Source organism: Danio aesculapii, chromosome 16, assembly GCF_903798145.1.
Source record: "Danio aesculapii chromosome 16, fDanAes4.1, whole genome shotgun sequence".
NCBI classification, from domain to species: domain Eukaryota; kingdom Metazoa; phylum Chordata; class Actinopteri; order Cypriniformes; family Danionidae; genus Danio; species Danio aesculapii.
In genome coordinates, this window is record NC_079450.1 from 19949819 (window position 1) to 19974410 (window position 24592).

At 33.6% G+C, this 24592-nt stretch overlaps 1 protein-coding gene across 2 annotated transcripts; it reads left to right on the forward strand.

Annotated features, from left to right (window-relative positions):
* Window positions 1-10815: 10815 nt before the first annotated feature.
* aldh5a1 (aldehyde dehydrogenase 5 family, member A1 (succinate-semialdehyde dehydrogenase)) lies at window positions 10816-24524 on the forward strand. 2 transcript variants are annotated; one of them, XM_056475033.1, is made up of 11 exons: window positions 10816-10859; window positions 11149-11397; window positions 12080-12163; window positions 12251-12421; window positions 12784-12900; window positions 14126-14269; window positions 14387-14530; window positions 16072-16230; window positions 18664-18827; window positions 20147-20205; window positions 22314-24524. In XM_056475033.1, the coding sequence occupies exons 2-11, from the start codon at window positions 11170-11172 to the stop codon at window positions 22523-22525; spliced, it is 1482 nt and encodes a 493-aa protein (XP_056331008.1). In that variant the 5' UTR covers window positions 10816-10859; window positions 11149-11169; the 3' UTR covers window positions 22526-24524. The 2 variants fall into 2 exon arrangements, with proteins under 2 accessions (XP_056331008.1, XP_056331007.1); XM_056475032.1 differs by lacking the exon at window positions 10816-10859 and having other exon boundaries at window positions 10912-11397.
* The last annotated feature ends 68 nt before the right edge of the window (window positions 24525-24592 follow it).

Here is a 24592-nt window from a genome sequence, read left to right on the forward strand (position 1 = left end):
TATATATAAATAAACATTTGTGTCAATGGCACATATTTTAAGGAGTTCAAAAAGTCACTGAAGATCGCAGTGACCTCTTTTAGTATCAGGTTTTATTTTTCCTCCACTGATTATATTAGTAAACCACATACTACACCAAACATTTAACACCATAATAGCAAAAATCACTAACATAACAAGAAAATAATGTCTATTGGTGCTTCAGGAAACTGGGTGTGCAACATTTATTGTCAGATTTTTTAAATGTTTACAATTCTTGACTTGGGACCAGAGGTGAAGCTGCACGTGAAGGGCCACTGAGCCCAGAGGTGGAGCTGCACCAAGAGACCCACTGAGCTCAGAGGTGGAGCTGCACCAAGAGACCCACTGAGCCCAGAGGTGGAGCTGCACAAGGAGACTCACTGACAGTCGCAAGTACAGCAATATTTGTTTATGAATTACTGTCTGAAGTTCTTTCGTGCGTGAATTGTGGAAAACACTATGGGTTTCAAAATTATTTTAGTATTTTATTACTTTAATATGATGGTAAAAATTTGAATTATGGAAAATCCATTCGAATCTTTTTTTTACAAAATTTTGTTTTATTTAAAATTCATTTAACTGTACACATATGTAGGTATCATGTAACAAAGGAGTAAAATTGGACATAATACCACAGCTGAAAATATGGAATTTTATGGGAGTTATTTTAATGAAATATTGTGCTATTTATATTATGTAAATTATTAGGAACAATGATATTACAAAGATGAAAAAATGCTGGGTTCCACACAATCGATTTGTATTGGGACAACATGAAGGAATTAAGTTAAGTTATTTGTTTTTACTAATTTAAATGGTTTGAACATAAAACAGTTAAGTTGTCCTCTAAAAATCCTCAGGACCTGTGTTGTTTTAGCTCATTTCAAATAAGTAGTTTGAACAAACAGCAAACATATTTTTTTGAGTGTAATAACAAACAACAACAAAAAAAAAAACATATTCCAAGAACAATAACAGTAGTATCACATGTGGAAACCCATTAGCAATTTGTAAAAATCATGGAAAACTATCACTGCTGATTATAACAACTTATTATAATTTCATCCATTCGTGTTGAATCAACTCATTTATATATTCATTTATTTTCGTTCGGTTCACTTCCTTATTTGTCAGGGGTTGCCACAGTGGAATCCGCCAAATATTCTAGCATACGCTTTACAAAGCAAATGCCCCCTCCAGCTGCAACCCATTACTGGGAAACTCAGTTATATATCAACATCTGAACTGTAACTTAACAGTTTCAGTTAAAACTGATTTCTTTACAGAATGCAAGAAATTATTCTTATTTTGTATGAAAGCCCAATTGTTTATTTATGTTATTTATTTGCTAAATGTCTGTTTGTTAATATAAAACAATTTTTAACATTTAAAAAAAAAATAGATATTGACCTTATTCTTCAATGCAGAATTGCACTCGTTTTTGCAATTGTTTTAGAACTTCCGATTCAGTTGCCTAGAAATGACTAGGAATAATAAACTGCAGAAAACGGTCAAACTACTTGCTCTTCAAACAAGTGTGTGCATGACTATACATAAAAAAGTTGAATAATATCATACGAAATATCAGTTTGAAACATCAATCAGCAGAACGAGTTGTTTTAAACATCTAAAAATGAATGGAGGGGAACGAGGGCTTAAGTCTTGAGCCAAAAAGTTTTAAATGGCTGCACTCGCCTGAACGTGAAGAATAAGGTCAATACTAGAAGGTTACAGAATCAGACTCGTAATGCAATTGGACTGCACTGTTGTATGAAGTCCACATACACTCACAGTTGGTTTTGGGTGAATAAAAACTATATTTTACTCTAAAATCTAGTTTATAAAATACTAACATATTCATCATACTCACTGCACATTCTATTTTTGTTTAATGTCAATTGATCCGCTTGTATAAAATGTTTTCACAGAATGTCTGGTGCATTTAGCACTTGACTGTTACTGTCAGCCAATAATGATGTCATTGTGGAACTACTTTATGGAATGGAAGATTGTAAGATCACAGCTATATATACTATAGTAACATCACAAAAGAAACATTTTTTTATGTTTTTTTAAACCCTAATTTAACTTAAACTGAAGACTACTGAAAAAAATGTCAAATTTATTCTGGGATAGGAAATATTTTTAATTCTTGGCTTGAAATTCTGTCTTAGTTTTATTCAAACTTCAGTTGTTCTAGATTTGTCCAGCCCTTACTGTTTCTAAAAGGGAAACTCGCCACCAATACGGATTTTTAGAAATATTTTATGTCAATGGCACATTTTTTCAGAGAGTTAAAAAATTCAATGAAGATTGAATTCAATGAAATTCAATGAAGAACAAAGTAAAAACACTTTTCTTTTTCCTTCCCTGATTAAAATAGTGAGCCACTTATAATACTCCACGCATTTTATACCTGTACATTATGATTGCAAAAACCACTAGTGTAGCCAGAAAAGAAAGTCTAGTTGTGCCTCAGAAAACCAGGCTGTAGCCCATTTATTGTCAGATTTTAAAAATATATATTTTCAGTTCTTGGCTTGGCCTCACTGATGGAGCTGCATCAGGAGACCTGCTGAGCCCAGAGGTGGAGCTGCACCAGGAGACCTGCTGAACCCAGAGGTGGAGCTGCACCAGGAGACCTACTGAGCCCAGAGGTGAAGTTGCACTTCGAGCAATTGCAGTCACAAGTACAGAAACACATGTTTATGAATTATTATGAATCTGTTGTTCTTTCATGCATGAATTATGGAAAACTGTATCTAGATTTAAAACATATGTTTAGTCCTTTTATGTTATGGTAAAATTGAAATCCAAAATTGTTTCACATAATGTCTGGTGCATTTAGCACATGGCTTTCACTGTCAACTATCTTCTATTAATGACATCATAAGGCAACAAATATTTGTAATGCAAGATTGTAACTTCTGCTAATATATGTACTATACTAACTTTACAATATTAACCATTCTTTAAAAATTATTTCTTTAATCTTACTTAAGACTACTACTAAAACATTGCCCTATTTTTTTTTTCAAGCCAAGAGCATTTTCTAATTTCTTGATTTAAAATATTCTAATTTATACTGTAATAAATTCTGTCTCAAATTGATTCAAACTTTTATTAAGTTTGGATATGTCTGGATTTGTCCAAATATTTTTGTTTCTGAAATGGAAAGCCACTAACTAAATTGATTTTTAAAAATCTTTTTACATCAATGGCACATCTTTTAAATTAGTTTTAAAAAAATCACTAAAGATCACAGTGACAGCTTTTAATTCTCTGTTTTCTTTTTCCTCCACAAAACACTCTAAACATTTTATACATTATAATTGCAAAAATCCCTAGCATAGTCAGAGGGTCTATTTGTTCTGCGGAAAAACTGGCTGTGCCACATTTATTGTCAGATTTTTATATTAGTTTAAATTCTTGGCTTGGACTCACTGGTGCAGCTGCACCAGGAGACCCACTGACCCCAGAGTTGCTGCTGCAGCAGAGGACCCACTGACCCCAGAGGTGGAGCTGCACCAGGAGACCCACTGAGCCCAGTGATGGAGCTGCATGCTGAGCAACTGCAGTCGCAAGCATAGTAACATTTATTTATAAAATACTTTGATGTTCTTCCATGCATGAATTATGGAAAACATTATCTATATTTTTAGATTTTATATTTGTGATGGTAAAATTAAAATCCATTCAATTTGTGACAAAATTCAGTTTTAATGGTCTTAATTTAACGGTCTATATATGCAGTCACCATGCAACAAAGGAGTAACATTTGACAAAGCCACAGCTGACAGTTTTTTAATCACATATTGTGTATTTATATCAGTTGAATGACTAAGAACAATGGTATTACAATTTAATAAAACAACATTTTAGGAACAATAACAGTAATAATATATGCGGAAATCTATTAGCAACTTATGAGAATCATGAAAAACAATCATTGCTGATTGTAACTTACAGTATTATAACTTCATCCGTTCATATTAAATCATCAGTTATACATCACCATCTGAAATTCAAGTTAAAACTGATTTCTTTACAGCATGCAATACATTCTTTTTTATTTTGTATGAAAGCCCTGAATAGTTATTTATGTTGGTACATTTGCTAAATGTTTCAATGCAATATAAAACAATTTAACATTTTGAAAAAATAGAATAGATGTGTTAGCTGGTTACAGAATCAGACTTGTTGTGCAATTTGACTGCACTGTTGCATGATGTCCACATACATTGAGAGTTTTTGGTGAATAAAACTACAGTTTACTCTAAAATCTAGTTTATAAAATACTAGCATATTTATTATACTTTGCAGCACATGTCATTTTTTGTTTAATGTCATTTGATCTGCTTGTATAAAGTGTTTTCACAGAATGTCTGGGGCATTTTGCACATGACTGTCACTGTCAGCCATCTTCTATTAATGATGTCATCATGGAACAATTTTTTTGCAATGCAAGATTGTGAGATCACAGCTTCTATATGTATTATACTAACATCACAGAAGTACGCATTCTTATAAAATGTTTTTTAACCCTAAACTAAAGACTACTACTAAAACACTACAAGCACAGTCAAGAGATGAACATCAGTAGTCAAGGCAATTAAACACATTTACTTTTGATTACTTTTTGATATTCTTTAACTTTCAAGCATGAATCATGGAAAACTTTATTCAGATTATTCAGATTTTTGCACTTGCACTTTTGATTTTTGAACTTCTAGCTCAAAAACAAATATTCTAGTCAAAAACATATTGTCTTTAGTAAAAATCAAACTTTGGCATGCTATGATGCACAAACCTGACAAATACACAGACTACTGCACTGCATAGATAACAACAGTCAGATCAATAATAATAAAAAAAACCTTTTACTGGTGGTCAGGAATCAGTAAAGGCAGAATAAAATACGTAGATAAACAGCTAGAATATATTTTTAATTGCATTACTATAATATAATTACAATAATTATAAAACAGTTTCTATTAAACAGATATACTAGCAGGCTAAAAATTACATTTTATTCTTAATTTTAGTTTATAAAATATTAAATTATTTATCTGATTAAATTTACTGTACATACTGATTTTTTAAGCTCTGTTGACCTGTTGTATAAAATCTTTTCACATAATGTCTGGTGCATTTAGCACATGGCTATCACTGTCAGCTATCTTCTATTATTGATGTCATTATGCAACAATTATTTGGAATACAAGATTGTAACTACTGCTGCTATATGTACTATAATGAGCCCAGAGGTGGAGCTGCACCAGGAGACCTTCTGAGCCCAGAGGTGGAGCTGCACCAGGAGACCTACTGAGCCCAGAGGTGGAGCTGCACATAGAGCAGTTGTAATAGCAAGCACAGTTGAGAGAGGAAAAAAGGTAGCAGACTTTAAGATCAATAAATACTCTCTGATCTTCTTTCAAGCATAAATTATAGAAAATATAGTTTTTTTAAACATCTGGATTTTTAAAAATATTTTTGAACTTTAATGTGATGGAAATCCAAAAATGTAAATCCATTTTAATTAGTCTTTTAATTAGTCTTTTTTTTTATTAACTGTCCACATATGTGGACACCACGCAACAGCAAAAGTAAAATGGGACATAAAGCCATAGTTGATGCTATTTATATCAGCTCAGTGAAGAACATTAAGAACAATTATAATACAATTTAATAATTAAAAACATGAAAAGCCCAAAATATTTTTATGTTGATATATTTGCTAAACGTCTGTTTATTACAATATAAGACAAATTCATTACATTGTTGAAAGAAATAGAATAAATATACTAGCGGATTACAGAATCAGACTTGTGATGCAATTTGACTCTTCACTGTTTATGATGTCCACATTCGTTGACAGTATGGGTTTTTGGTGAATAAAAACCACATTTTACACTAAACTGTCAATTTTACAAATTTACTCTAAATTATCATACTTCACTGAACTATATACAGTTGAGGTCAGAATTATTAACCTGGTAAATTTGAATTCTTTTATATTTTTCCCCAATTTCTGTTTAACAGAGAACACATTTCTTAACATAATACTTTAATAACTCATTACTGATAACTGATTTCTTTTATTTTTGTCATGATGATAGTAAATTATATTTTCCTAGATTTTTGCAAGATACTAGTATCCAGCTCCAACTGCAATTTAAAGGCTTCACTGGATTACTTACTAGGCAAGTTAGGGTAGGCCTAATTAGGCAATTCATTGTATAACAATGGTGTGTTATATAGCCAATCAAAAAGATATTGCTTAAGGGGGCTAATAATATTGACCTTAAAATGTTTTGCTTTTTTAAAACACGCTTTTAAGTAAAATAAAACAACCAGGAGACCCACTGAGCTCAGAGATGAAGCTGCACCAGGAGACACACTGAGCCCAGAGGTGGAGCTGCACCAAGAGACCCACTGAGCCCAGAGGTGGAGCTGCACAAGGAGACTCACTGACAGTTGCAAGCACAGCAATATTTGTTTATAAATTGCTGTCTGAAGTTTTTCATGCTTGAATTATGGAAAACACTATATGGGTTTCAAAATTATTTTAGCACTTTAATACTCTAATGTTATGGCAAAAATTTGAATTGAAAATCCATTTGAATTTTTTTTCATTTAATTAAAAATTATTTAACTGTCCACTTATGTAGGCATCATGCAACAAAGGAGTAAATTGGACATAAAGCCACAGCTGACAATATAGAATTTTATGGGTTTTATTTTTTTATGAAATATTGTGCTATTTAATTTTATGTGTATTATTAGGAACAATGACGTTACAATGATGAAAAAATGCTGGGTTCCACACAAATGATTTTTATTGGGACAACATGAAGGAATTAAGTTAACTTACTTGTTTTTACAAATATAAATGGATTGAACGTAAAACAGTTAAGTTGTCCTCCAAAAATCCTCAAGATTTCTGTCCTCAATCCTCAACAATACTGTGTTGTTTCAGCTAAGTTTAAGTTGTCCTCGATAAATCCTCACGACTTGAGTTGTTTCAGCTCATTTCAAATAATAGTTAGAACAAACAGCAAACATAATTTTTTTGTGTGATAACAAAACAAAACAAAAAAAAAAAACACATTCCAAGAACAATAACAGTAGTATCACATGTGGAAACCCATTAGCATTTTGTAAGATTGTAACCACCGCTAATATACATTATGTACTATATCTTTACAATATTAACCATTCTTAAAAAAATATTCTTTAATCTTACTTAACACTACTACTAAAACACTGACCTATTTTTTATTTTATTTTTTTAAGCTAAGAACAATTTCTAATTTCTTGAGTGATGACAACAATTCTATTGAGGTAGAAAGCTTTTTAGGTGCTTTTGCTTTGTCCTCTGGGATTTTTGAGATGTGTGTAATTCAGTACATCTTGTAAAGTACATTTTGTTCTTTCCTATGTTTTTCCAATTTATAATTAATCTTATGCTTCAATAAAATGTCAATAGAACATTACAATTATTTTTTAGTGTTTAGAGTTTCCTTTGTACATATAATATTCCAAGGAAATGTTTTAATCTGGTTTTATTTATACTTGTGCTGTTAATTAGCTATAATAAAGTTACCTACCTGTATAAAATGAAAGGGTCAACAAATATATGTGCAAATGTCAATTTTTTTACTAGGAAAGGGAAATAGTTTCAATTCTTGTCTTGGAATTCTGTTTGAAACTAATTCAAACTTTTATTCAAATTAGTTGTTCTGGATATGTACAAATCTTTCTGTTTCTGAAATGGAGAACCACCAACAAAATTGATTTTAAAAAATATTTTTACGTCAATGGCAAATTTTTTAAAAGAGTCACAGTGACTGCTTTTAAATCAAGGTTTTCTTTTTCCTTTTTCCTTTATCTATATATAAAAATAAATAAATAACACTCCAAACATTTTATACATGTAAAAATCACTAGCTTAGTCAAAGGGTCTATTTGTGCCTCAGAATTACTGGCTGTGCCACATTTGTTGTCAAAGTTTTATATTTATTTCAATTCTTGGCTTGGGATTACTGATGGAGCTGCACCAGGAGACCCTCTAAGCCCAGAGGTGGAGCTGCACCAGGAGACCCACTGAGCCCAGTGGTGGAGGTGCACCAGGAGATCCACTGAGCCCAGTGGTGGAGCTGCATGTTGAGCAACTGCAGTCGCAAGCAAAGCAACACTTGATTATTAAATACTTTGATGTTCTTTCGTGCCTGAATTTTGGAAAACATAAAATAATTTTGTTCTTTAATGTGATGGTAAAATTTAAATCCATTTAATTTTTAACAAAATTGTGTTTTATATCAAAAATTATTTAACTGTCCATATATGTAGTCACCATGTCACAAAGGAGTAGCATGGGACATAAAGCCACAGCTAACAATATAGAATTTCATGGTAGTTTTTAAATCACATACTGTGTATTTATATCAGTTCAATGATTAAGAACAATGGTATTACAACATAATAATAATAATAAAAAACATTTTAGGAACAATAATAGTAGTAATATATGCGGAAATATTAGAAACTTGTGTAAACCTTGAAAAGCAATCATTGCTGATCGTAACTTACAGTATTATAACTTCATCTGTTCATGTTAAATCATCAGTTATACATCACCATCTGAAATTCAAGTTAAAACTGATTTCTTTACAGTATGCAATAAATATTTTTTACTTGTATGAAAGCCTTAAATAGTTATTTATGTTGGTACATTTGCTAAATGTTATAATGCAATAAAAAACAATTTAACATTTTTGAAAAAATAGAATAGATGTGTTAGCTGGTTACAGAATCAGGCTTGTGATGCAATTTGACTGCACTGTTGCATGATGTCCACATACAGTTTTTGGTGAATAAAACTACATTTCAGTCTAAAATCTAGTTTATAAAATACTAGCATATTCATTATACTTCGCTCCACATATTGTTTTTTGTTTAACATCAATTGATCTTGTATAAAGTGTTTTCACAGAATGTCTGGGGCATTTAGCACATGACTGTCACTGTCAGCCATTTTCTATTAATGATGTCATCGTGGAACAAATTCTTGGAATGCAAGATTGTGAGATCACAGCTTCTATATGTACTATACTAACATCACAGAAGTAATTGTTCTTTTAAAATGTGTAACCTTAAACTTAGGACTACAGAAAAAAAAGGTCAAATTTCTTCTTGGAAAAGGAAATAATTTAAATTTTTGGCTTGAAATTCTGCCTGAATTTTTTTCAAACATTAGTTGTTCTACATATGTCCAGCTCTTTCTGTTTAAATTAAATATGGATTTTTAGAAATATTTTACTTCAGTGGAACATCTTTTGAAGGTGTACAAAAAGTCTTTTCTGTTTCCTTTACTGACCATAATATTGTGCCACATATAATACTCCAAGCATTTTATATATTATGATCTCAAAAATCACTGGCATAGCCAGAAAATAAAGTCTAGTTGTAGCGCACAAAACCTGTGCCACATTTATTGTCAGGTTTTTCAATTCTTGGCTTGGGCTCACTGGTGGAGCTGCATCAGGAGACTCACTGAGCCCAGAGGTGAAGCTGCACCAGGAGACCCACTGAGCCCAGAGATGGAGCTGCACCAGGAGACCAAAATCCAAAATATTTTCCCAGAATGTCAGCTATCTTCTATTGATGTCATCATGCAACAAATATTATTCTAACTGCACAAAAGTAACCATTCTTTTCAAATATTTTTTAATCATATGACTACTACTAACACTGCCTTTTTTAAAGCCAAAAGGAGCTTCTAAATCCTTGAGTCATGACAGCATGTATTGAGGTAGAATAACTATATGGTTCTTTTCTTTTGATTTGTCCTCAGGGATTCAAGTTCTCCAGATGTGGAGAGATATTTTAAGAAAAAAAGTCTTGTGATATGTGCTATTCAACAAATCTCAAATGATTGTGTTGCTTTCAGACATTCTGAGCATCAATTTATTGTTCTTTCCTGTAGTATATAGATTTTTTGCTTTTTTGTTATAATTAATCTTATGCTTAAATAAAATGTTAATAAGGCCGACGCGATGGTGCAGTAGGTAGCACAATCACCTCATAGCAAGATGGTCGCAGGTTCGAGCCTCGGCTGGGTCAGTTGGCATTTCTGTGTGGAGTTTGCATGTTCTCCCTGTGTTCGCGTGGGTTTTCTCCGGGTGCTCCGGTTTCCCGCACAAGTCCAAAGCCAAAGACAAGCATTATAGGTGAATAAGGTAAGCTAAATTGTCTGTTGTGTATGTGAGTGAAACAAGTGTGCATGATGTACCAGTGTACAGCTGGAAGGGCATCTGCTGTGTAAAATATATGCTAGATAAGTTGGTGGTTCATTCCGCTGTGGCGACCCCAGATTAATAAAAGGACTATACCAAAAAAGAAAATGAATGAATAAATATATGAACAATCATCATCTTTATTTTATTTCAGTGGTTTAATAGCATACAAGTGCAAATATAACTTTCAGACACAAGTGTTCAGTAATTTAAAAACTGTGTGTCCATATGGGACAAATTTAGTGTTCAATACTCGTGAACAGTATTATTTTTCCAATTGTATTCAGTAAATCCAGTACATTCAAGGAAACTAAAATTTCAAGTGGTTTGTTATTTTTCCCCCATAGCTCGTATGGTAAATTTTTAAAATACCGGCAGATGGCGACAAAATTTCTCCGTCATCCCTCTGTCATGGTTCTAACCGGTCTTGAAACAGTTCACTCAAAAGATTCGGTTTAAAAGTGATTCATTCATGAATCGGACGCCGCTAACGCCGCCAATCAACACTACTGTCTTGACATATCCGGATTTGCAGTTGCAGTGAGTGAAACGCAGAGTTGCATGCATATGCAGTCCAAAGCATTGCGTCGTTAGCGTTTAGCGGATTTAATAACCGAGAATCTTCTCTCGCAGACATAAACAGTCGAGAGAAGAATGTAACTGCTGCAAGCGAGTTTAAAATCGCATCATAAGAGCGACCGTCCTCGTTCTTTCACTGGACTAAGCTCCTCCTGCACACACATATCTATATATTTATAGATATAGGAGTGTGTTATTGTTTATAATGGCCAGTTTATGTCTCTCAAGAGGTCGGTGTGTCCTCCGGCAGGTGTTTACTGGCTTACCGAGCATGGTGCATCTGCAGCGGCCGTACAGCCTCGATGTGTCCGCGCCGCTCCTGCGGACTGAAGGCTTCATAGACGGGCGTTGGGTGTCCGCGGCCTCCTCCTTCCCCGTGTTTGATCCAGCCACCGGAGAGGAGATAGCCAAAGTCTCGGACTGCGGTACCAAAGAGGCTCAAGACGCTGTCAACGCCGCGCACAAAGCCTTTCACCTGTGGAAGAGCCACACGGCCAAGGTAAGCTGCTTATGGACACGTTATCAATATGCAAGACTGCATTCGATACATAATTGTTTACAAGAAAGTATCAAGGTTCGTATCCTTTCAAAATGTCAAAACGATCTGGTATTATATTGTAATTTTCTGATGCTTTAACATATAACATGACATTTAGAAGACCATGGCACTCGGATATCTGAAAATCAAAAATCTGCAACCTGATAAATTCCACTATTTCATCCATTATTTAGCCGTTATTATAAAGCCAATTTTAATGCAAAGAATATTTATAGCCAAGCACGTTTTCCCAGTTTTGAAAGGGAAAATATAATTATAAACAATAATATTTTGTTAAATATAAAAACATGATTAAAAATACATACAATTATATTTGAATAATGTATAATTATTATATTTAAGTATTTTATTGTTAAATTTGTATTTTTTACTGCATAAAATTAGCAATAAAACAGTTTAACATTAAGAAATGTTTTCTTGAGCACCAAATCAGCATAATATAATTATAAAATATTCCATGTTACTATTCTATGTTAATAAAATATTCTAACAACTATACTATGTTACTGTTTATTATTATAAATTTTTTACCACAATTATAATTTCAACAAATATAATCATAAATGTATTTAAATTTGAACGTATTTATTCATCACGATTGAAAGTTGCATATTCTTTGCAGGAAAGAAGTATTTTGTTGAGAAAATGGTTTGATCTAATCATTCAACACAGGGAAGATCTTGCCAAGTTGATCACAGCAGAATGTGTAAGTACGCTGCTCGATTACCTACAACCAATTCCCATGTCCATTTACAAGCATCCAGATATTAATAGACACTGTACTTGTGTGCAGGGGAAGCCCATGAAGGAGTCTCTTGGAGAAATGACGTACTCTGCCTCCTTTCTGGAGTGGTTTTCTGAAGAGGCCAGACGCGTGTATGGAGACATCGTCTCGGCTCCAGCCAAAGACCGCAAGATCCTGATCCTCAAGCAGCCAGTGGGAGTGGCTTCCATCATTACACCTGTAAGAATGCTTTTTTTGTTTTAATAACAACATCTTTATGCTTTAGGATCTGTGAGATTACATAAAAAGTGTCATGATATGGATTACATTTTTTAATATGCTCCTTGAGGCTCAATTATAATGTTAAAAAATGTTTAATTAAATAAAAAACAGTTATTACAAAGTCATCTAAGAGTCTCCTTTACTGCTTGATTATACAAATGCTTTGATTTATAATGAGGAGGATGTTTTGGGCATTAGACTTACGGGAATTTTTTAGCAGAGTAAGATCTCTAACATTTCAGACTAAGGGCAACTTTGAATTCCCATGTCATGACCTCTTTAATACTGGCAGATTTCAGTGAAGTTTTCCCCCTTTACAGTGGAATTTCCCCAGTGCCATGATAACCAGGAAGGTTGGGGCTGCACTTGCAGTGGGCTGTACTGTAGTGGTGAAGCCGGCTGAAGATACGCCTCTCTCTGCTCTGGCCCTCGCTGAGGTCAGTCTATACCCATTGAAGCCTACTTGAAGGGACAGTTCACCTAGGGCTGCACGTTATTGGAAAAAAACTGACATTGCAATATTTTCATTCACTGCGATATCTAATGCGATATAAATGCAATTTCAGCAGATGACTTGAATAGCTAGAATAGTAAAGAATTCATAATTGTAGATCAATCTGCATAAAATATCATTTAGAAAAATGACAAGCAAAGTTAAGGGTGCATACTGCAAGTACTGCAAGCATATTGTAAGTTTGACATCCAGTGGATTGCATTCTTGGGTCAAAACAAACCCTCAATAGCGCAGGTTGCCAGATGACTAACAGGAGCGAGTGTAACCATCGAGCCTAAAGGCTGATTTAAACCGTGTTCTAAATAAAAGCAACGACACCCGAGGATGTCGGAAGGAATATTTTCCATATTAAAAGGAATTTTTGTCTTAACCAACACCTCGAATTGATTTATTAGAAACCGCTCTCACAGGTTAACAACAGAAAACTTTGACCATGATCCCCTCAGGTACACCTCATGCGCTTTATTCAGAGTTAAATGCTAATAATCTGAGTTTAAATTCCATTTTACATGACATTTACTGTCATACTACTGAAAAGTAAAGCAGATAGTTTACCTTAGATCTTGAAAATGAAATAAACCGTTTGAAATTGAACTAAACACATAAGTGATTCAGCATGTACATTTAATAACATTAAAGAGGGTAATATGTATTAATTAGATTATAAACCTTAACATTTCGTAAATAAGTGCATATTCTGTGCTTCTGATTTACTGTTGTTAAATTTTTGTAGTGTTTCGTCTGGTGCAAACAACCAAATTTCTTATCACTGCGTATCTCGTAATGAAGTGCGTTGTTAGGACACGCGGTTACAATGTAACCTGCTTACCTAATGCTTACGTTCGTAATATTTATATCATTTGCTTTATATCAGTTCCAACTACATTGCAGCTCCTTGCGATATGGCTATTGTGGACCTGCACATTGTGATATCGTTGCCGAAACGATATATTGTGCAAGTTCACCTTTAACTCATTTTAAGATCTGATGTAATTTATCCACTGTGGCTATAAAGATGAAGGTTGTTCAAAATTATGTTAGATATTTTTACATTTAAAAAAAAAACATTATGAGTACATTAGATTATTGTTGCTGACTTACTGACCCCAAATTTCTGAATGTTGTATGAATGTTGTCTTCCTCTGCAGCTGTCGGTTCAGGCTGGCATTCCTGCTGGGGTGTTTAACGTGGTGCCCTGTTCAAGAGAGAAGACGCCCGCTGTGGGAGAGGTACTCTGCACAGACCCTCTAGTAGCCAAAATCTCATTCACCGGCTCCACGGCCACTGGCAAGGTAAAAGTCCACTCTGGACAATGGACTGATGTGCGCAGTCAACATTGTTCACTTTTTTTACTGTTATAATGAATAATTTGCTAATAGTTTTAGTAAACATTTTATGTTCTTTTGCAGGTTTTATTAGGACATGCTGCGGGAACTGTGAAAAGGGTCTCCATGGAGTTGGGAGGACACGCTCCCTTTATTGTGTTTGACAGCGCTGATGTAGATAAAGCCGTTGCAGGAGCCATGGGCTCAAAATTCAGGAACTCGGGACAAGTGAGGGCTGTTTCAATCTTGGATCATTGCTTAGTTATTTATGCTTGGAATTTATTCCAAAAAACAGCTGAAACAATAAGTAACAGATTATTTATTTATTTGATGATAATTCACCCCAAATTCAAAAGTAAATGAATTTATTTTTAATTAAAGTAATGTTTTTTTACTTGATACTAAATAATATGATGAATAATTAAATTAGTGTAACAATACATTCATTTTAAATTATAAGAGGAACTATATTATATTATATTATATTATATTATATTATATTATATTATATTATATTATATTATATTATATTATATTATATTATATTATAGTTTAAATTAACCAGTTAAGCCCAAAAGGAATTTATATTTAATTATGTGGTAGTTTTTTACTTGATACCAAATAATAAAACTGGTATATGATGTAATTATATTAGTAAAACAGTACATTCATTTTAAATCATAATAATTACATTATTATATTATAAATTATATTATAATTTGAAATAACTAAATAACTAATTAGTTATTGTAGTAAATTTTATATCACAATTACATAGAAGCTATCTATGTAATTCTAAATAAACAGAAAATTGTTATGAAAATGGTAAGGCAAAAATCTAAAAAATTAAAACAATCTAAATTCTCATCATTTATTTAACCTTTATTTGAACAAAATAGTTAGAAATATTCTTTCTTAGTCACTCACTATTCTTCAGCTTAGTCCCTAATTAATCAGGGATCGCCACAGTGGAATGAACCACCAATTACTATTATATATTTTTTTATGCGGTGGATGACTTATTCTTCCTCTTAAACGCAAATTAAGATATTTTGAAGAATGATGAAAATCAGTAGCCATTGACTTCCATAGTAGCGATGGGTGATAATGGCAAAAATGCAGTCTCTATTAATTCTTTTCTATAATGAACAATAACCATATGTATTTCGATAACAGTTGTTAATTTTTCCAGATTTAAAAGAGTATTCCAACAATGACTGAAGCCACAAGTTAGAGGGTTCTTAAAAAGCAAAGTCTATTTCAGTGGCCGATAATTTTCGGAAGCCGAAAATTCAGTGCATTTCTAATATCAACTCACTTCTATATTTCCATTGTTGCGAATTCCTGCTGTTTGATTGGCTCTTAGATCAATATAGAGTAAAAAAGTCCAGAGCTTATCGTTGTTATTGACAAATTGTATTGCGATTGGATATCATCATCATTTATCAGCCCAGCCCTAATCCATAGTATTTATTTTTTCCTGTTTTGGTCAATCGCTACCAGTTTCCAACATTCTTCATAATATCTCTTATAGTGTTCAACAGAAGAAAAAAAAAAAAAAAACAGGTTTGGAACCAAGTAAATGGTAATTATATACAACTTTTTGAGAGATGAAATGATCCTTTTAATGTATGATATAATGAACTTCAAGTATTCCTCAGGTTACTGTAACAAGGCATTCTTTGAAATACCTGTATATATATGGAATTATAATTTTAACCATAAACATCTCCACTTCATTTCTCACCTGTAATGCATCTTTTCTGTAGACCTGTGTGTGCTCCAATCGCTTTTTGGTCCAGACTGGGATTCATGATGCTTTCGTGGAGAAGCTGGCGAAGACTATGGATGTGGAGCTGAAGCTTGGCCACGGATCAGAGCCCAGCACCACACAGGGGCCACTCATCAACTCGCGTGCCGCAGAGAAGGTGCATTTTGGGAACAACAGATACAGCAACTGATGATTCTGTGGGATGCAAGCACTCACGTCACTGACAGCAACACAAACACACACAGGCCATGCAGTCAAACCTAAAATAATTCAGACAAGATTGAATATTAGATTTTGGGTTTTTTTTGTTAGTGGGTGCAGTACACTGTTGCTAATGTGTGAGGATAGCAAAATAAAAGTAAACTGTGATGCATTATATCCAAAACTGATCCAGCAGCTTGGGAGACTGCAGGCAGTCATTGAGGGTAAGACTAATTTATACTCCTTTAGGATGAACCAGCAAAGTATTGATAGTTGTGTAACATTAGCCCCTTTCACACATACAGACTTTTCTGTAAAATTACCATCAATTTTCCGGAAAGAGAATATGTGTGAACAGGTCCTTTTTGAATTTACCAGTGAAGTAGTTTCAGAAATTTTCTGTAAATTTACTGGTATCACTGTGTGAAAGGGGCGATATGTCATACCAACAATTAGAATCCATTTGTAAATAAAAAAATAATAATTACTGTTTTGAAAATAGACACAATCAAGCAGTACATACAAGACTTACACATGCTTATTTATTGAAAGGGGAAATTTTTTTTTGTGATTTGTGTACGAATTTTTGGACGATAAAACATTTTAATAGAATATATATTTTTAAATGATATTAGAGAACATTTTTATTAGAAAAGATTTAAAGGGAAATGTTTAAAAAGGTTGGGAGGAATTTTATAATAGATATCATTGATCAAACTGAAACTATTTATATGACTTTTTAATCGGTGCTGTTTTTTATTATTAATTTGTTTATTTATAGTGCAATGAATTAACTGATTAGGAAACTTAAATAAATAATTAAATACTTAACAGTTGTTAATTATTTTTGGACAATTGTAATCACTGTACCTTTTGGTCTGACATGATCTAGTCATCTGATTTTATGAAGTTGAAATTGTTCTGGCATTTTATTGTTTCATTTTTCCAGACTGTGACAAAAGCGAGAAATGTTAAGGCTGCCTGGATAAATTCTGGTTTAAATGTATATTGGGAATTTGGTGGAGCTGATGAGGTTCTGTTTGTTTATTGTTACATCAGCAACTTATGACTATTTCATGGCAAGACCAATATAGATAAAAACATTACATGATAATAATAAAACTTCATAATTCAATAAGAGATGACACAAAAAAATAATAACAATTTACATATGTACATGCATCAAACAATTTTTCAGTTCGATATATAATAAATAGCTTAAAATTCCTCCTGGAATACATTTAAATAAAAAATAACATCCATTATGTCTAGCGTGTAGTATAAAATTATGACTGCTTGTAGTATAAAAATCTTGTCTAGTAGTTTAAAATTTCACATTCTAATAAATTATGTTTTATGGTGAAATAGGCTTGACTGGTTACATGTCAATGGTGCGTCATTCTTCAATAAACACAAATGTGTTAATCTAGAGTGACCTATTCAGCATCTAGTGTAAACGGTTTGGTCATGCAGTCTCAAAACTAAAATTTGAAGATCATCTTTCATATATGTTCAGGTTGATCTCTTGGAGTTTTTCATTTATAGCCTATTTCAATGTGGCAGTGTCACTGATTCATGAACCTTTCCTGCTTGTTGCCAAACTATTTCATAACAGTAATGAGGCAATTTAATCATATGTTTATCCTAAAACTGCTGTCATAAAATTATTTATCAATATGTGGGCTTTTTTGGGAGCTATGGAAATTAAAAATGTAATACAAGAAATATATTAGGACCATTGTTATCGTTTACATCCCTTTTTTCATACAGTTGAAATCAGAATTATTAGCCCCCCTATTTAGTTTTTTCTGCAATTTCTGTTTAACGGAGAGAAGATTTTTTCAACACATTTCTAAACATAATAGTTTTAATAACTCATTTCTAATAGCTGTTTTATTTTATCTTCGCCATGATGACAGTAAATAATATTTAACTAGATATTTTTTCAGACACTTCTATACAGCTTAAAGTGACATTTAAAGCCTTAACCAGGTTAATTAGGTTAACTAGGCAGGTTAGGGTAATTAGGCAAGTTATTGTATAATGATTGTTCTGTAGACTATTGAAAAAATATATCGCTTAAAGAGGCTAATAATTTTGACCTTAAAATGGTTCATAAAAAAATAAAAACTGCTTTTATTCTAGCCGAAATAAAACAAATAAGACTTTCTCCAGAGGAAAAAATATTATCAGACATACTGTGAAAATTTCCTTGCTCTGTTCAACATAATTGGGGAAATATTTTAAAAAGAAAAAAAAAGGGGGGGCTAATAATTCTGATTTCAACTGTATATATACACGAATGGTTTCAGATCAGATGAAGGAATTAAATATTCTGTCACTCTCAGGGGAATTGAGCTGCTTTGTTTAATGGTGGTGTTTGTTTCAGGTGGAGAAGCAGGTTGCAGACGCAGTGGATCATGGAGCGGTCGTAGTTCGAGGAGGAAAGAGACTCCAGGGTTCCTTCATGGAGCCGACGCTGCTGTCCAACGTCACCTCTGACATGCTTTGTATGAGAGAGGAGACCTTTGGACCTCTTATTCCAGTTGTCAAGTGAGTGTTTATTAAGTTATAGAACTTCACATTAAAATTGTGTAGATTTTGGATGTTTCTACCCCAAGTTGCAGATGTATCGTGTATGAGAAAATGTCATTTTGCGAAAATAATTTGCAAACGTTTTCATTCAGAGTGTTCAGTCGAACTGAATTTTGTACTTTACATTCATATTAAGGATGCTCCAATTAAGATTTTTGCAGCCGATTTCTTGTCATGGTGATCTTCCGATATTGAGTAGCGATTCTGGTGCTTCAAGCTGTATAATACACAAAGCACATTTTTCCTCTAAACATGATACTTAAGTGGATATCTCTTAGAGAATAAATGAAGGATGTTGCATAAAATCCCTTAAACACGCCTCTCACGATCTGTTCCCTTGCTCATTCACTCTCGTCGCCATGATTTGTTGGATATTTTAACCATCACGGAGCCAGTATGAATATGCAGAAGACTCGTGAAACTTCTGGGAGAGGTCATACAGTTTGATGAGACACTAGATAGGGGCGATCGATCTGCTTGCGTCATAGCAGCTCAAAACACTGGATATACAATGATTGTGACCAATGACACCATCACTCGTGCAAGTTGCGCCAATAAACTGTATAAACAGAGGTCGCACCGCATCTGTATGTATTTTAGCTGCTATCATTTACCTCCTCACGTGTTGTAGCTGCTTTATGTATAACCCAGTTCCACACGTGCATCTTTCTCTGCTTGTAAACTCAAACAAACACTTAACGATCTGTTCATGAAATCAGCCAGATCAGCAAGTACCGATCGAGTCAGTAAATGGGATTATCAGCCGATACCAATCTCTGGCCGATCAATCGGAGCATCCCTAACTCGCATATATTCGTTTAGATGATTTTATCCTAAGTGATTTAGAAGTCAGAGAAATCAAATCATCAGAAGAGCAACACTATGCTGTGATAAGATTTAGTTAGTCTAGACTGTACATTACAGGTTTTTTTTAAACACAGTTTTTATTTTGTCTCAGAATATTAAAATAATATATGCATCATAGGTTATACACATGTCCAAATGTAAGATAAAATGGCAGGAAAATACATTGAATTTGTGTGGAATTACATTGAATTGGGGGACAAAGACAACAGCTGCACTAAAGCATAGTTGAGAGATGGAACTTATGCTAAAAAATGAACATTGCTAATCTGATCCTGGACCTAAAGGTCAACATCACAAAAAACGTGATGTTTATTATAATACAATGATTTAATATTATTAATGGGTAACATTTCATCTTATTGATTCTGCCAGCTGCTGACTGTTTTTTGTTTTTTTGTTTTTTTCGCCAGGTTCAACACAGAACAGGAGGCACTTGCCATTGCCAATGCTTCTCCTGTTGGTTTAGCAGGTTTGTCCATCTGTGCAAATGAATCATGGTTTTGTTAGACATGTTTTTGTTGAACATTAAAATGTTTTTGTTGTCTGTTTAATTTTTTATCGTACATACTAAGACAGTTAGCAAGTGATTGAAAGGCAAGTACTATAGATGAAATCAGAATTTAGATCAGTGTTGCCAACTATTTTCAATGAAAAGGTGCTAAGCTCTCCCCGAAAAGTCGCTAAAAGTTGATATATTGCGTCATACGTCAAATTGCATATTATTGACATCGTCACGTTGTTTAACAGCCACAGACAACTTCCGAAACTGTCACTAAAATAGCTGTGATTGTGAACAAGAAAAGAATAAACGGTCAAATTAAACTGTTAAATTTAGAATAAAAGAGAAGCAGATCGGTTTCACTGTGCAAGGGAAATACCTCAGGCTCACGGTGCTTAATCATTTGCAGTCAGTGTGGAGAGAGATGATTTGCTCTCAGGCTGCAGATGGGAGAGACTGCTGTTTGTGGGCTGCCCGTGAGTGCTCTGAGGCGGGGGAGGGGCCAAAGGCATCACCCGCAGCTCGTTGAGAAGAGTAGGAACAGTACAGTATGGACACACAAGAGTCAATAAAAATCTCCAGTAACACCAAAAGTAAAGTGGCTAGATTAGTCGCTAAGTTGGCAACGCTGATTTAGATTGCTGATAGTTCATTACAATTAGGCAAATTAACCAATCATTATAGAGACTGTGTAGGGTATAAAAGTATTATATATCATAATAAAATAATATAACCGTTTTTATGTAATATTTTCAATATTTGTATTATATTAAATAATACTAACAATATCACTGTACTTTTGCATGATTGCAGATTTGGTGAACAAGGCCCTTTATCATTCTTTTAAAGCTATTCTATTTAACACATTGTCAAAACTAGGGCTGCACAATACTAGAAAAATATGCAGTTGTTGTTGAATATTACAATAATGATATGTCTTGTGATTTAACATTTCCCTTGAGCAGGGGTGGCCAAATGTTTTCGTATGAAGGGCCAAAAACCAAATATCATTGATAGCTGTGGGCTAAAGATAAATATATTAAACTATTTTATATTAAAGTTGCCATGGGTAATTTTCTAATATTTAAAAATAAACCAAAAACATTACTTTGAATCATATTACCTAATGCATTATAACTTTTTAAATTATAACTATTGCAATAAAAACAGACAATCATATAGCACAGTGGAATTCAATGTTGAATACACTAGTCAAGCAGAATCTGCCTTTGCCTTGATTTGCTCCTCTGTCTGTCAAGTGACAGTATGGACATTTTAAACTAAATCTGACTAATTGACACCATTTAAATTGAAATGTTTAATTTCAGTTTGCTTTTTTGTAGCTTAACAGTAAAACAAACAAATGAAATGTTACATTAAATTTGAAATGACAGTCTCTAAATCATCCCCATCATTCTCCCTCTCTTCTTGGATGGGATGGTGGGCCAAATCAAAGGTTACCTTGGGCCAACTTTGGCCCTAGTTTGGGCATCTCTGCCCTAGACAAATGCTATTTTTATTAGCTATTATTAATAAAAAATAGATATTTTTCTGATCTAATTAGGGATAAAACAAAACTGTCAGGGTGCAAACATTTAGACTTTAAAACACAAATCACTGAAACCTCCCTTGTCTCTTCTCCTGCTATTAGTATGTATTTTCAGCTCTCTGCTCTGAGGATCTAGGTTCATTTTGCACCACTTTAGCCAATAGTAGACTAGCACCCACTGGGAAGGCGGGTTTAAAGATAGCAAGGTCACATCTGATTGGTCAAATTTGGGTAAACAACCTACTGTACACCTGCAACACACAAGTAGCACTTAAATTAAAAGTATCGCTCCAGTAGAGATATAGCATATATCACTATCCAAATAACACATTTTCACTATATTGTGCAGCCCTAGTCCAAACTAATTTAGCCAATTTCTAAAAATTATATTGCTCCATTTTATAGAAATACTTATATATTTGAAGGACGAGAAAAATCACATTCCCCTTCAGCCTCATTGACCTTGCATGTCAAGTAAATGAGAACAGCTACTTGCCTTTTCCTTTTCTCATCAGTTTTCTTTGTCCAGGTTACTTCTACTCCAGGGACATGGCTCAGATCTGGCGGGTGGCGGAGCAGATGGAGGTGGGGATGGTCGGGGTCAACGAAGGCATGATCTCCACCACCGAAGCCCCTTTTGGAGGAATAAAACAGTCCGGACTGGGCAGAGAAGGATCCATATATGGCGTTGATGAGTATCTGGAAATCAAGTACATGTGTTTGGGGGGACTCTCTTCTTGAACACAATGACAGTTACAGAAAAACACTGTGAATCCTTCCCTCTTTTAGTATTAATATTCAATATATGGAGATGATTATGGTGTACTTAATGGCCTGTTTCCACTGAGTGGTACGGTACAGGTCACCTTTATCAGGCTTGTGTTTCCACTGCCAAAAAGGTACCAATGGTACCCTTATGGTGGGCGTGGTGTACGACAGAAAGTTTTAGTCAACGTCATTCTCGCTCGAGGAAATGTTAAAGTAAAGCTGTGTGGGCCGTTCACATATCATATGAGAAGCACTTCTCAAACAGATGCTTTATACACAAATACTTGTGTATAAATGTTCATTACTAACCTTTCTATGAAAATGATTTGATTATAACTGCAGATCAATGATTTCAGTGTGAAATAGCTTACTCTAAAGTCTGCAATTATATAAAATAAATAGATAAATAAATGCAACAAATATGAACGCATACAGCTCTTTATAGTTTCTGTTATCAATTACAGAAAAACCCTTATGTGGGTTCAAAAACAACACACAACATATAACCCAGTCACTGCAAACCTCTCATCTGCATCTTTAATCTTCACCAGCACATGTAACCTCTGTTAGAAAGTAATTCCATCATTCCGAGGTCATAATAGTCCAAAAGGTGATGATGATAATTAAATATGGCAGTTTGTTCATGTTTTAGTTTGCTAAAAGAATCATTTACTCCTTTGTTTTTTTTATGCTTCACTCTCGCGTTTGTCAGTTTCTGAAAGGATGTCAGAAACACTTCAATAATCACACGCACGTTATTATCATCAGCTCAAGAAGTTTGTTAAAATTTCGCCATGTACACGAGCTCTATTAAAAAAGTGAAACTGCTCACGCTTTTAGACAGCCTCATAAAACCACAACAGGACATGGCAGGTTTTGTTTTTCTTGGCTTTGTGGATGTTCATCAAGACACAACAAGGTTTGTTTGAGCTCGGTTTGACCATGGCTCATTATTATATGTATATAGTATTACAGTGCGATGTCTCAGCTGTGTTTTTAAAAATGGCGCTTCCTTTGTTTTCATTCTCCAGGCTTGTGTACGCGCTAGTGAAGTATCTCTGTAAACCAATAGCGTTCAGCTGCGCATCTTGCTCTGCCTTTTGGTACCCTTTGGATAGGGTAAGTAAAAAGAGGTATGGTACGATTCGCTTTTAGGTACTTTTCGACAGTGGAAACAGCCATAAAAGCATACCGACCAATACCATACCATACCACTCAGTGGAAACAGGCCATTAGATATTTTCTATAAAAAAAAGTCCTCTTTGAGATTGTGTCCATAAGAACATACTGTAGAAGAGCTCTCATTGTTCTGAAATAATGTTAAAGTAAAAACCTTCTTAATTTTGTGTTCTTGTGTAATATGAGATTTTTCAGAAAAGATTTATTTAGTATCTGGTTTATATTTTCTTACCTATTTAATTCTAGATGGAAAAAACAAACAAAAATATGATTTTTTTTTTTGTAGTGCATATTTAGGAACTAAAATGTGCATGGATTTAAATGTTTCTAATTTACTAAGTGTTCTATTTTTATAATTAGAAATAGAGTGAGACTGTTAATAATAAATGAATTGACTGATGGGATATACTGATTACAGATATAAATTGTTCTGGCTTAATACGAAAACGAGATTTGTCTAGTAAGTTAACCTTTTGTCATTGAGGCCAAATGTTGCAAGTGCCAATTTGTTTTTGTTTTGTTTTGTAATTGTTTTTTTTTGTTTTGTTTTTTTAATGAAAACCCATCTTCCGTTGTAAGATTTTTAAAAAATTTTGTAAATATGAATACTTGTTTAACATTGTATTGTTGTGTATAATTGTGTTGTTAATTGTCATACAATTGAACATGTTTAGAAATATATTAATTTTCTTACCTTAAATGTGAACTTCTCTTTCTGATACACACACAAGGATACAAAGAAAATGCAGCACAGCCTCTGTAAAGAAACTCAATTAAAATGACATTTCACACACTGTTCTTCACATGATCCCAGATTCATTACATTAGTGACACTGGATTCATAAAATCTGAACTCTTATT

Bases quoted from the DNA above. Each gene is read 5' to 3' on its own strand.
- aldh5a1 (XM_056475032.1), top strand. From the start codon at position 11,104: ATGGCCAGTTTATGTCTCTCAAGAGGTCGGTGTGTCCTCCGGCAGGTG. The intron at 11,398-12,079 runs GTAAGCTGCTTA...TATTCTTTGCAG, and splicing joins GGAAGAGCCACACGGCCAAG to GAAAGAAGTATTTTGTTGAG. The intron at 14,270-14,386 runs GTAAAAGTCCAC...GTTCTTTTGCAG, and splicing joins GCTCCACGGCCACTGGCAAG to GTTTTATTAGGACATGCTGC.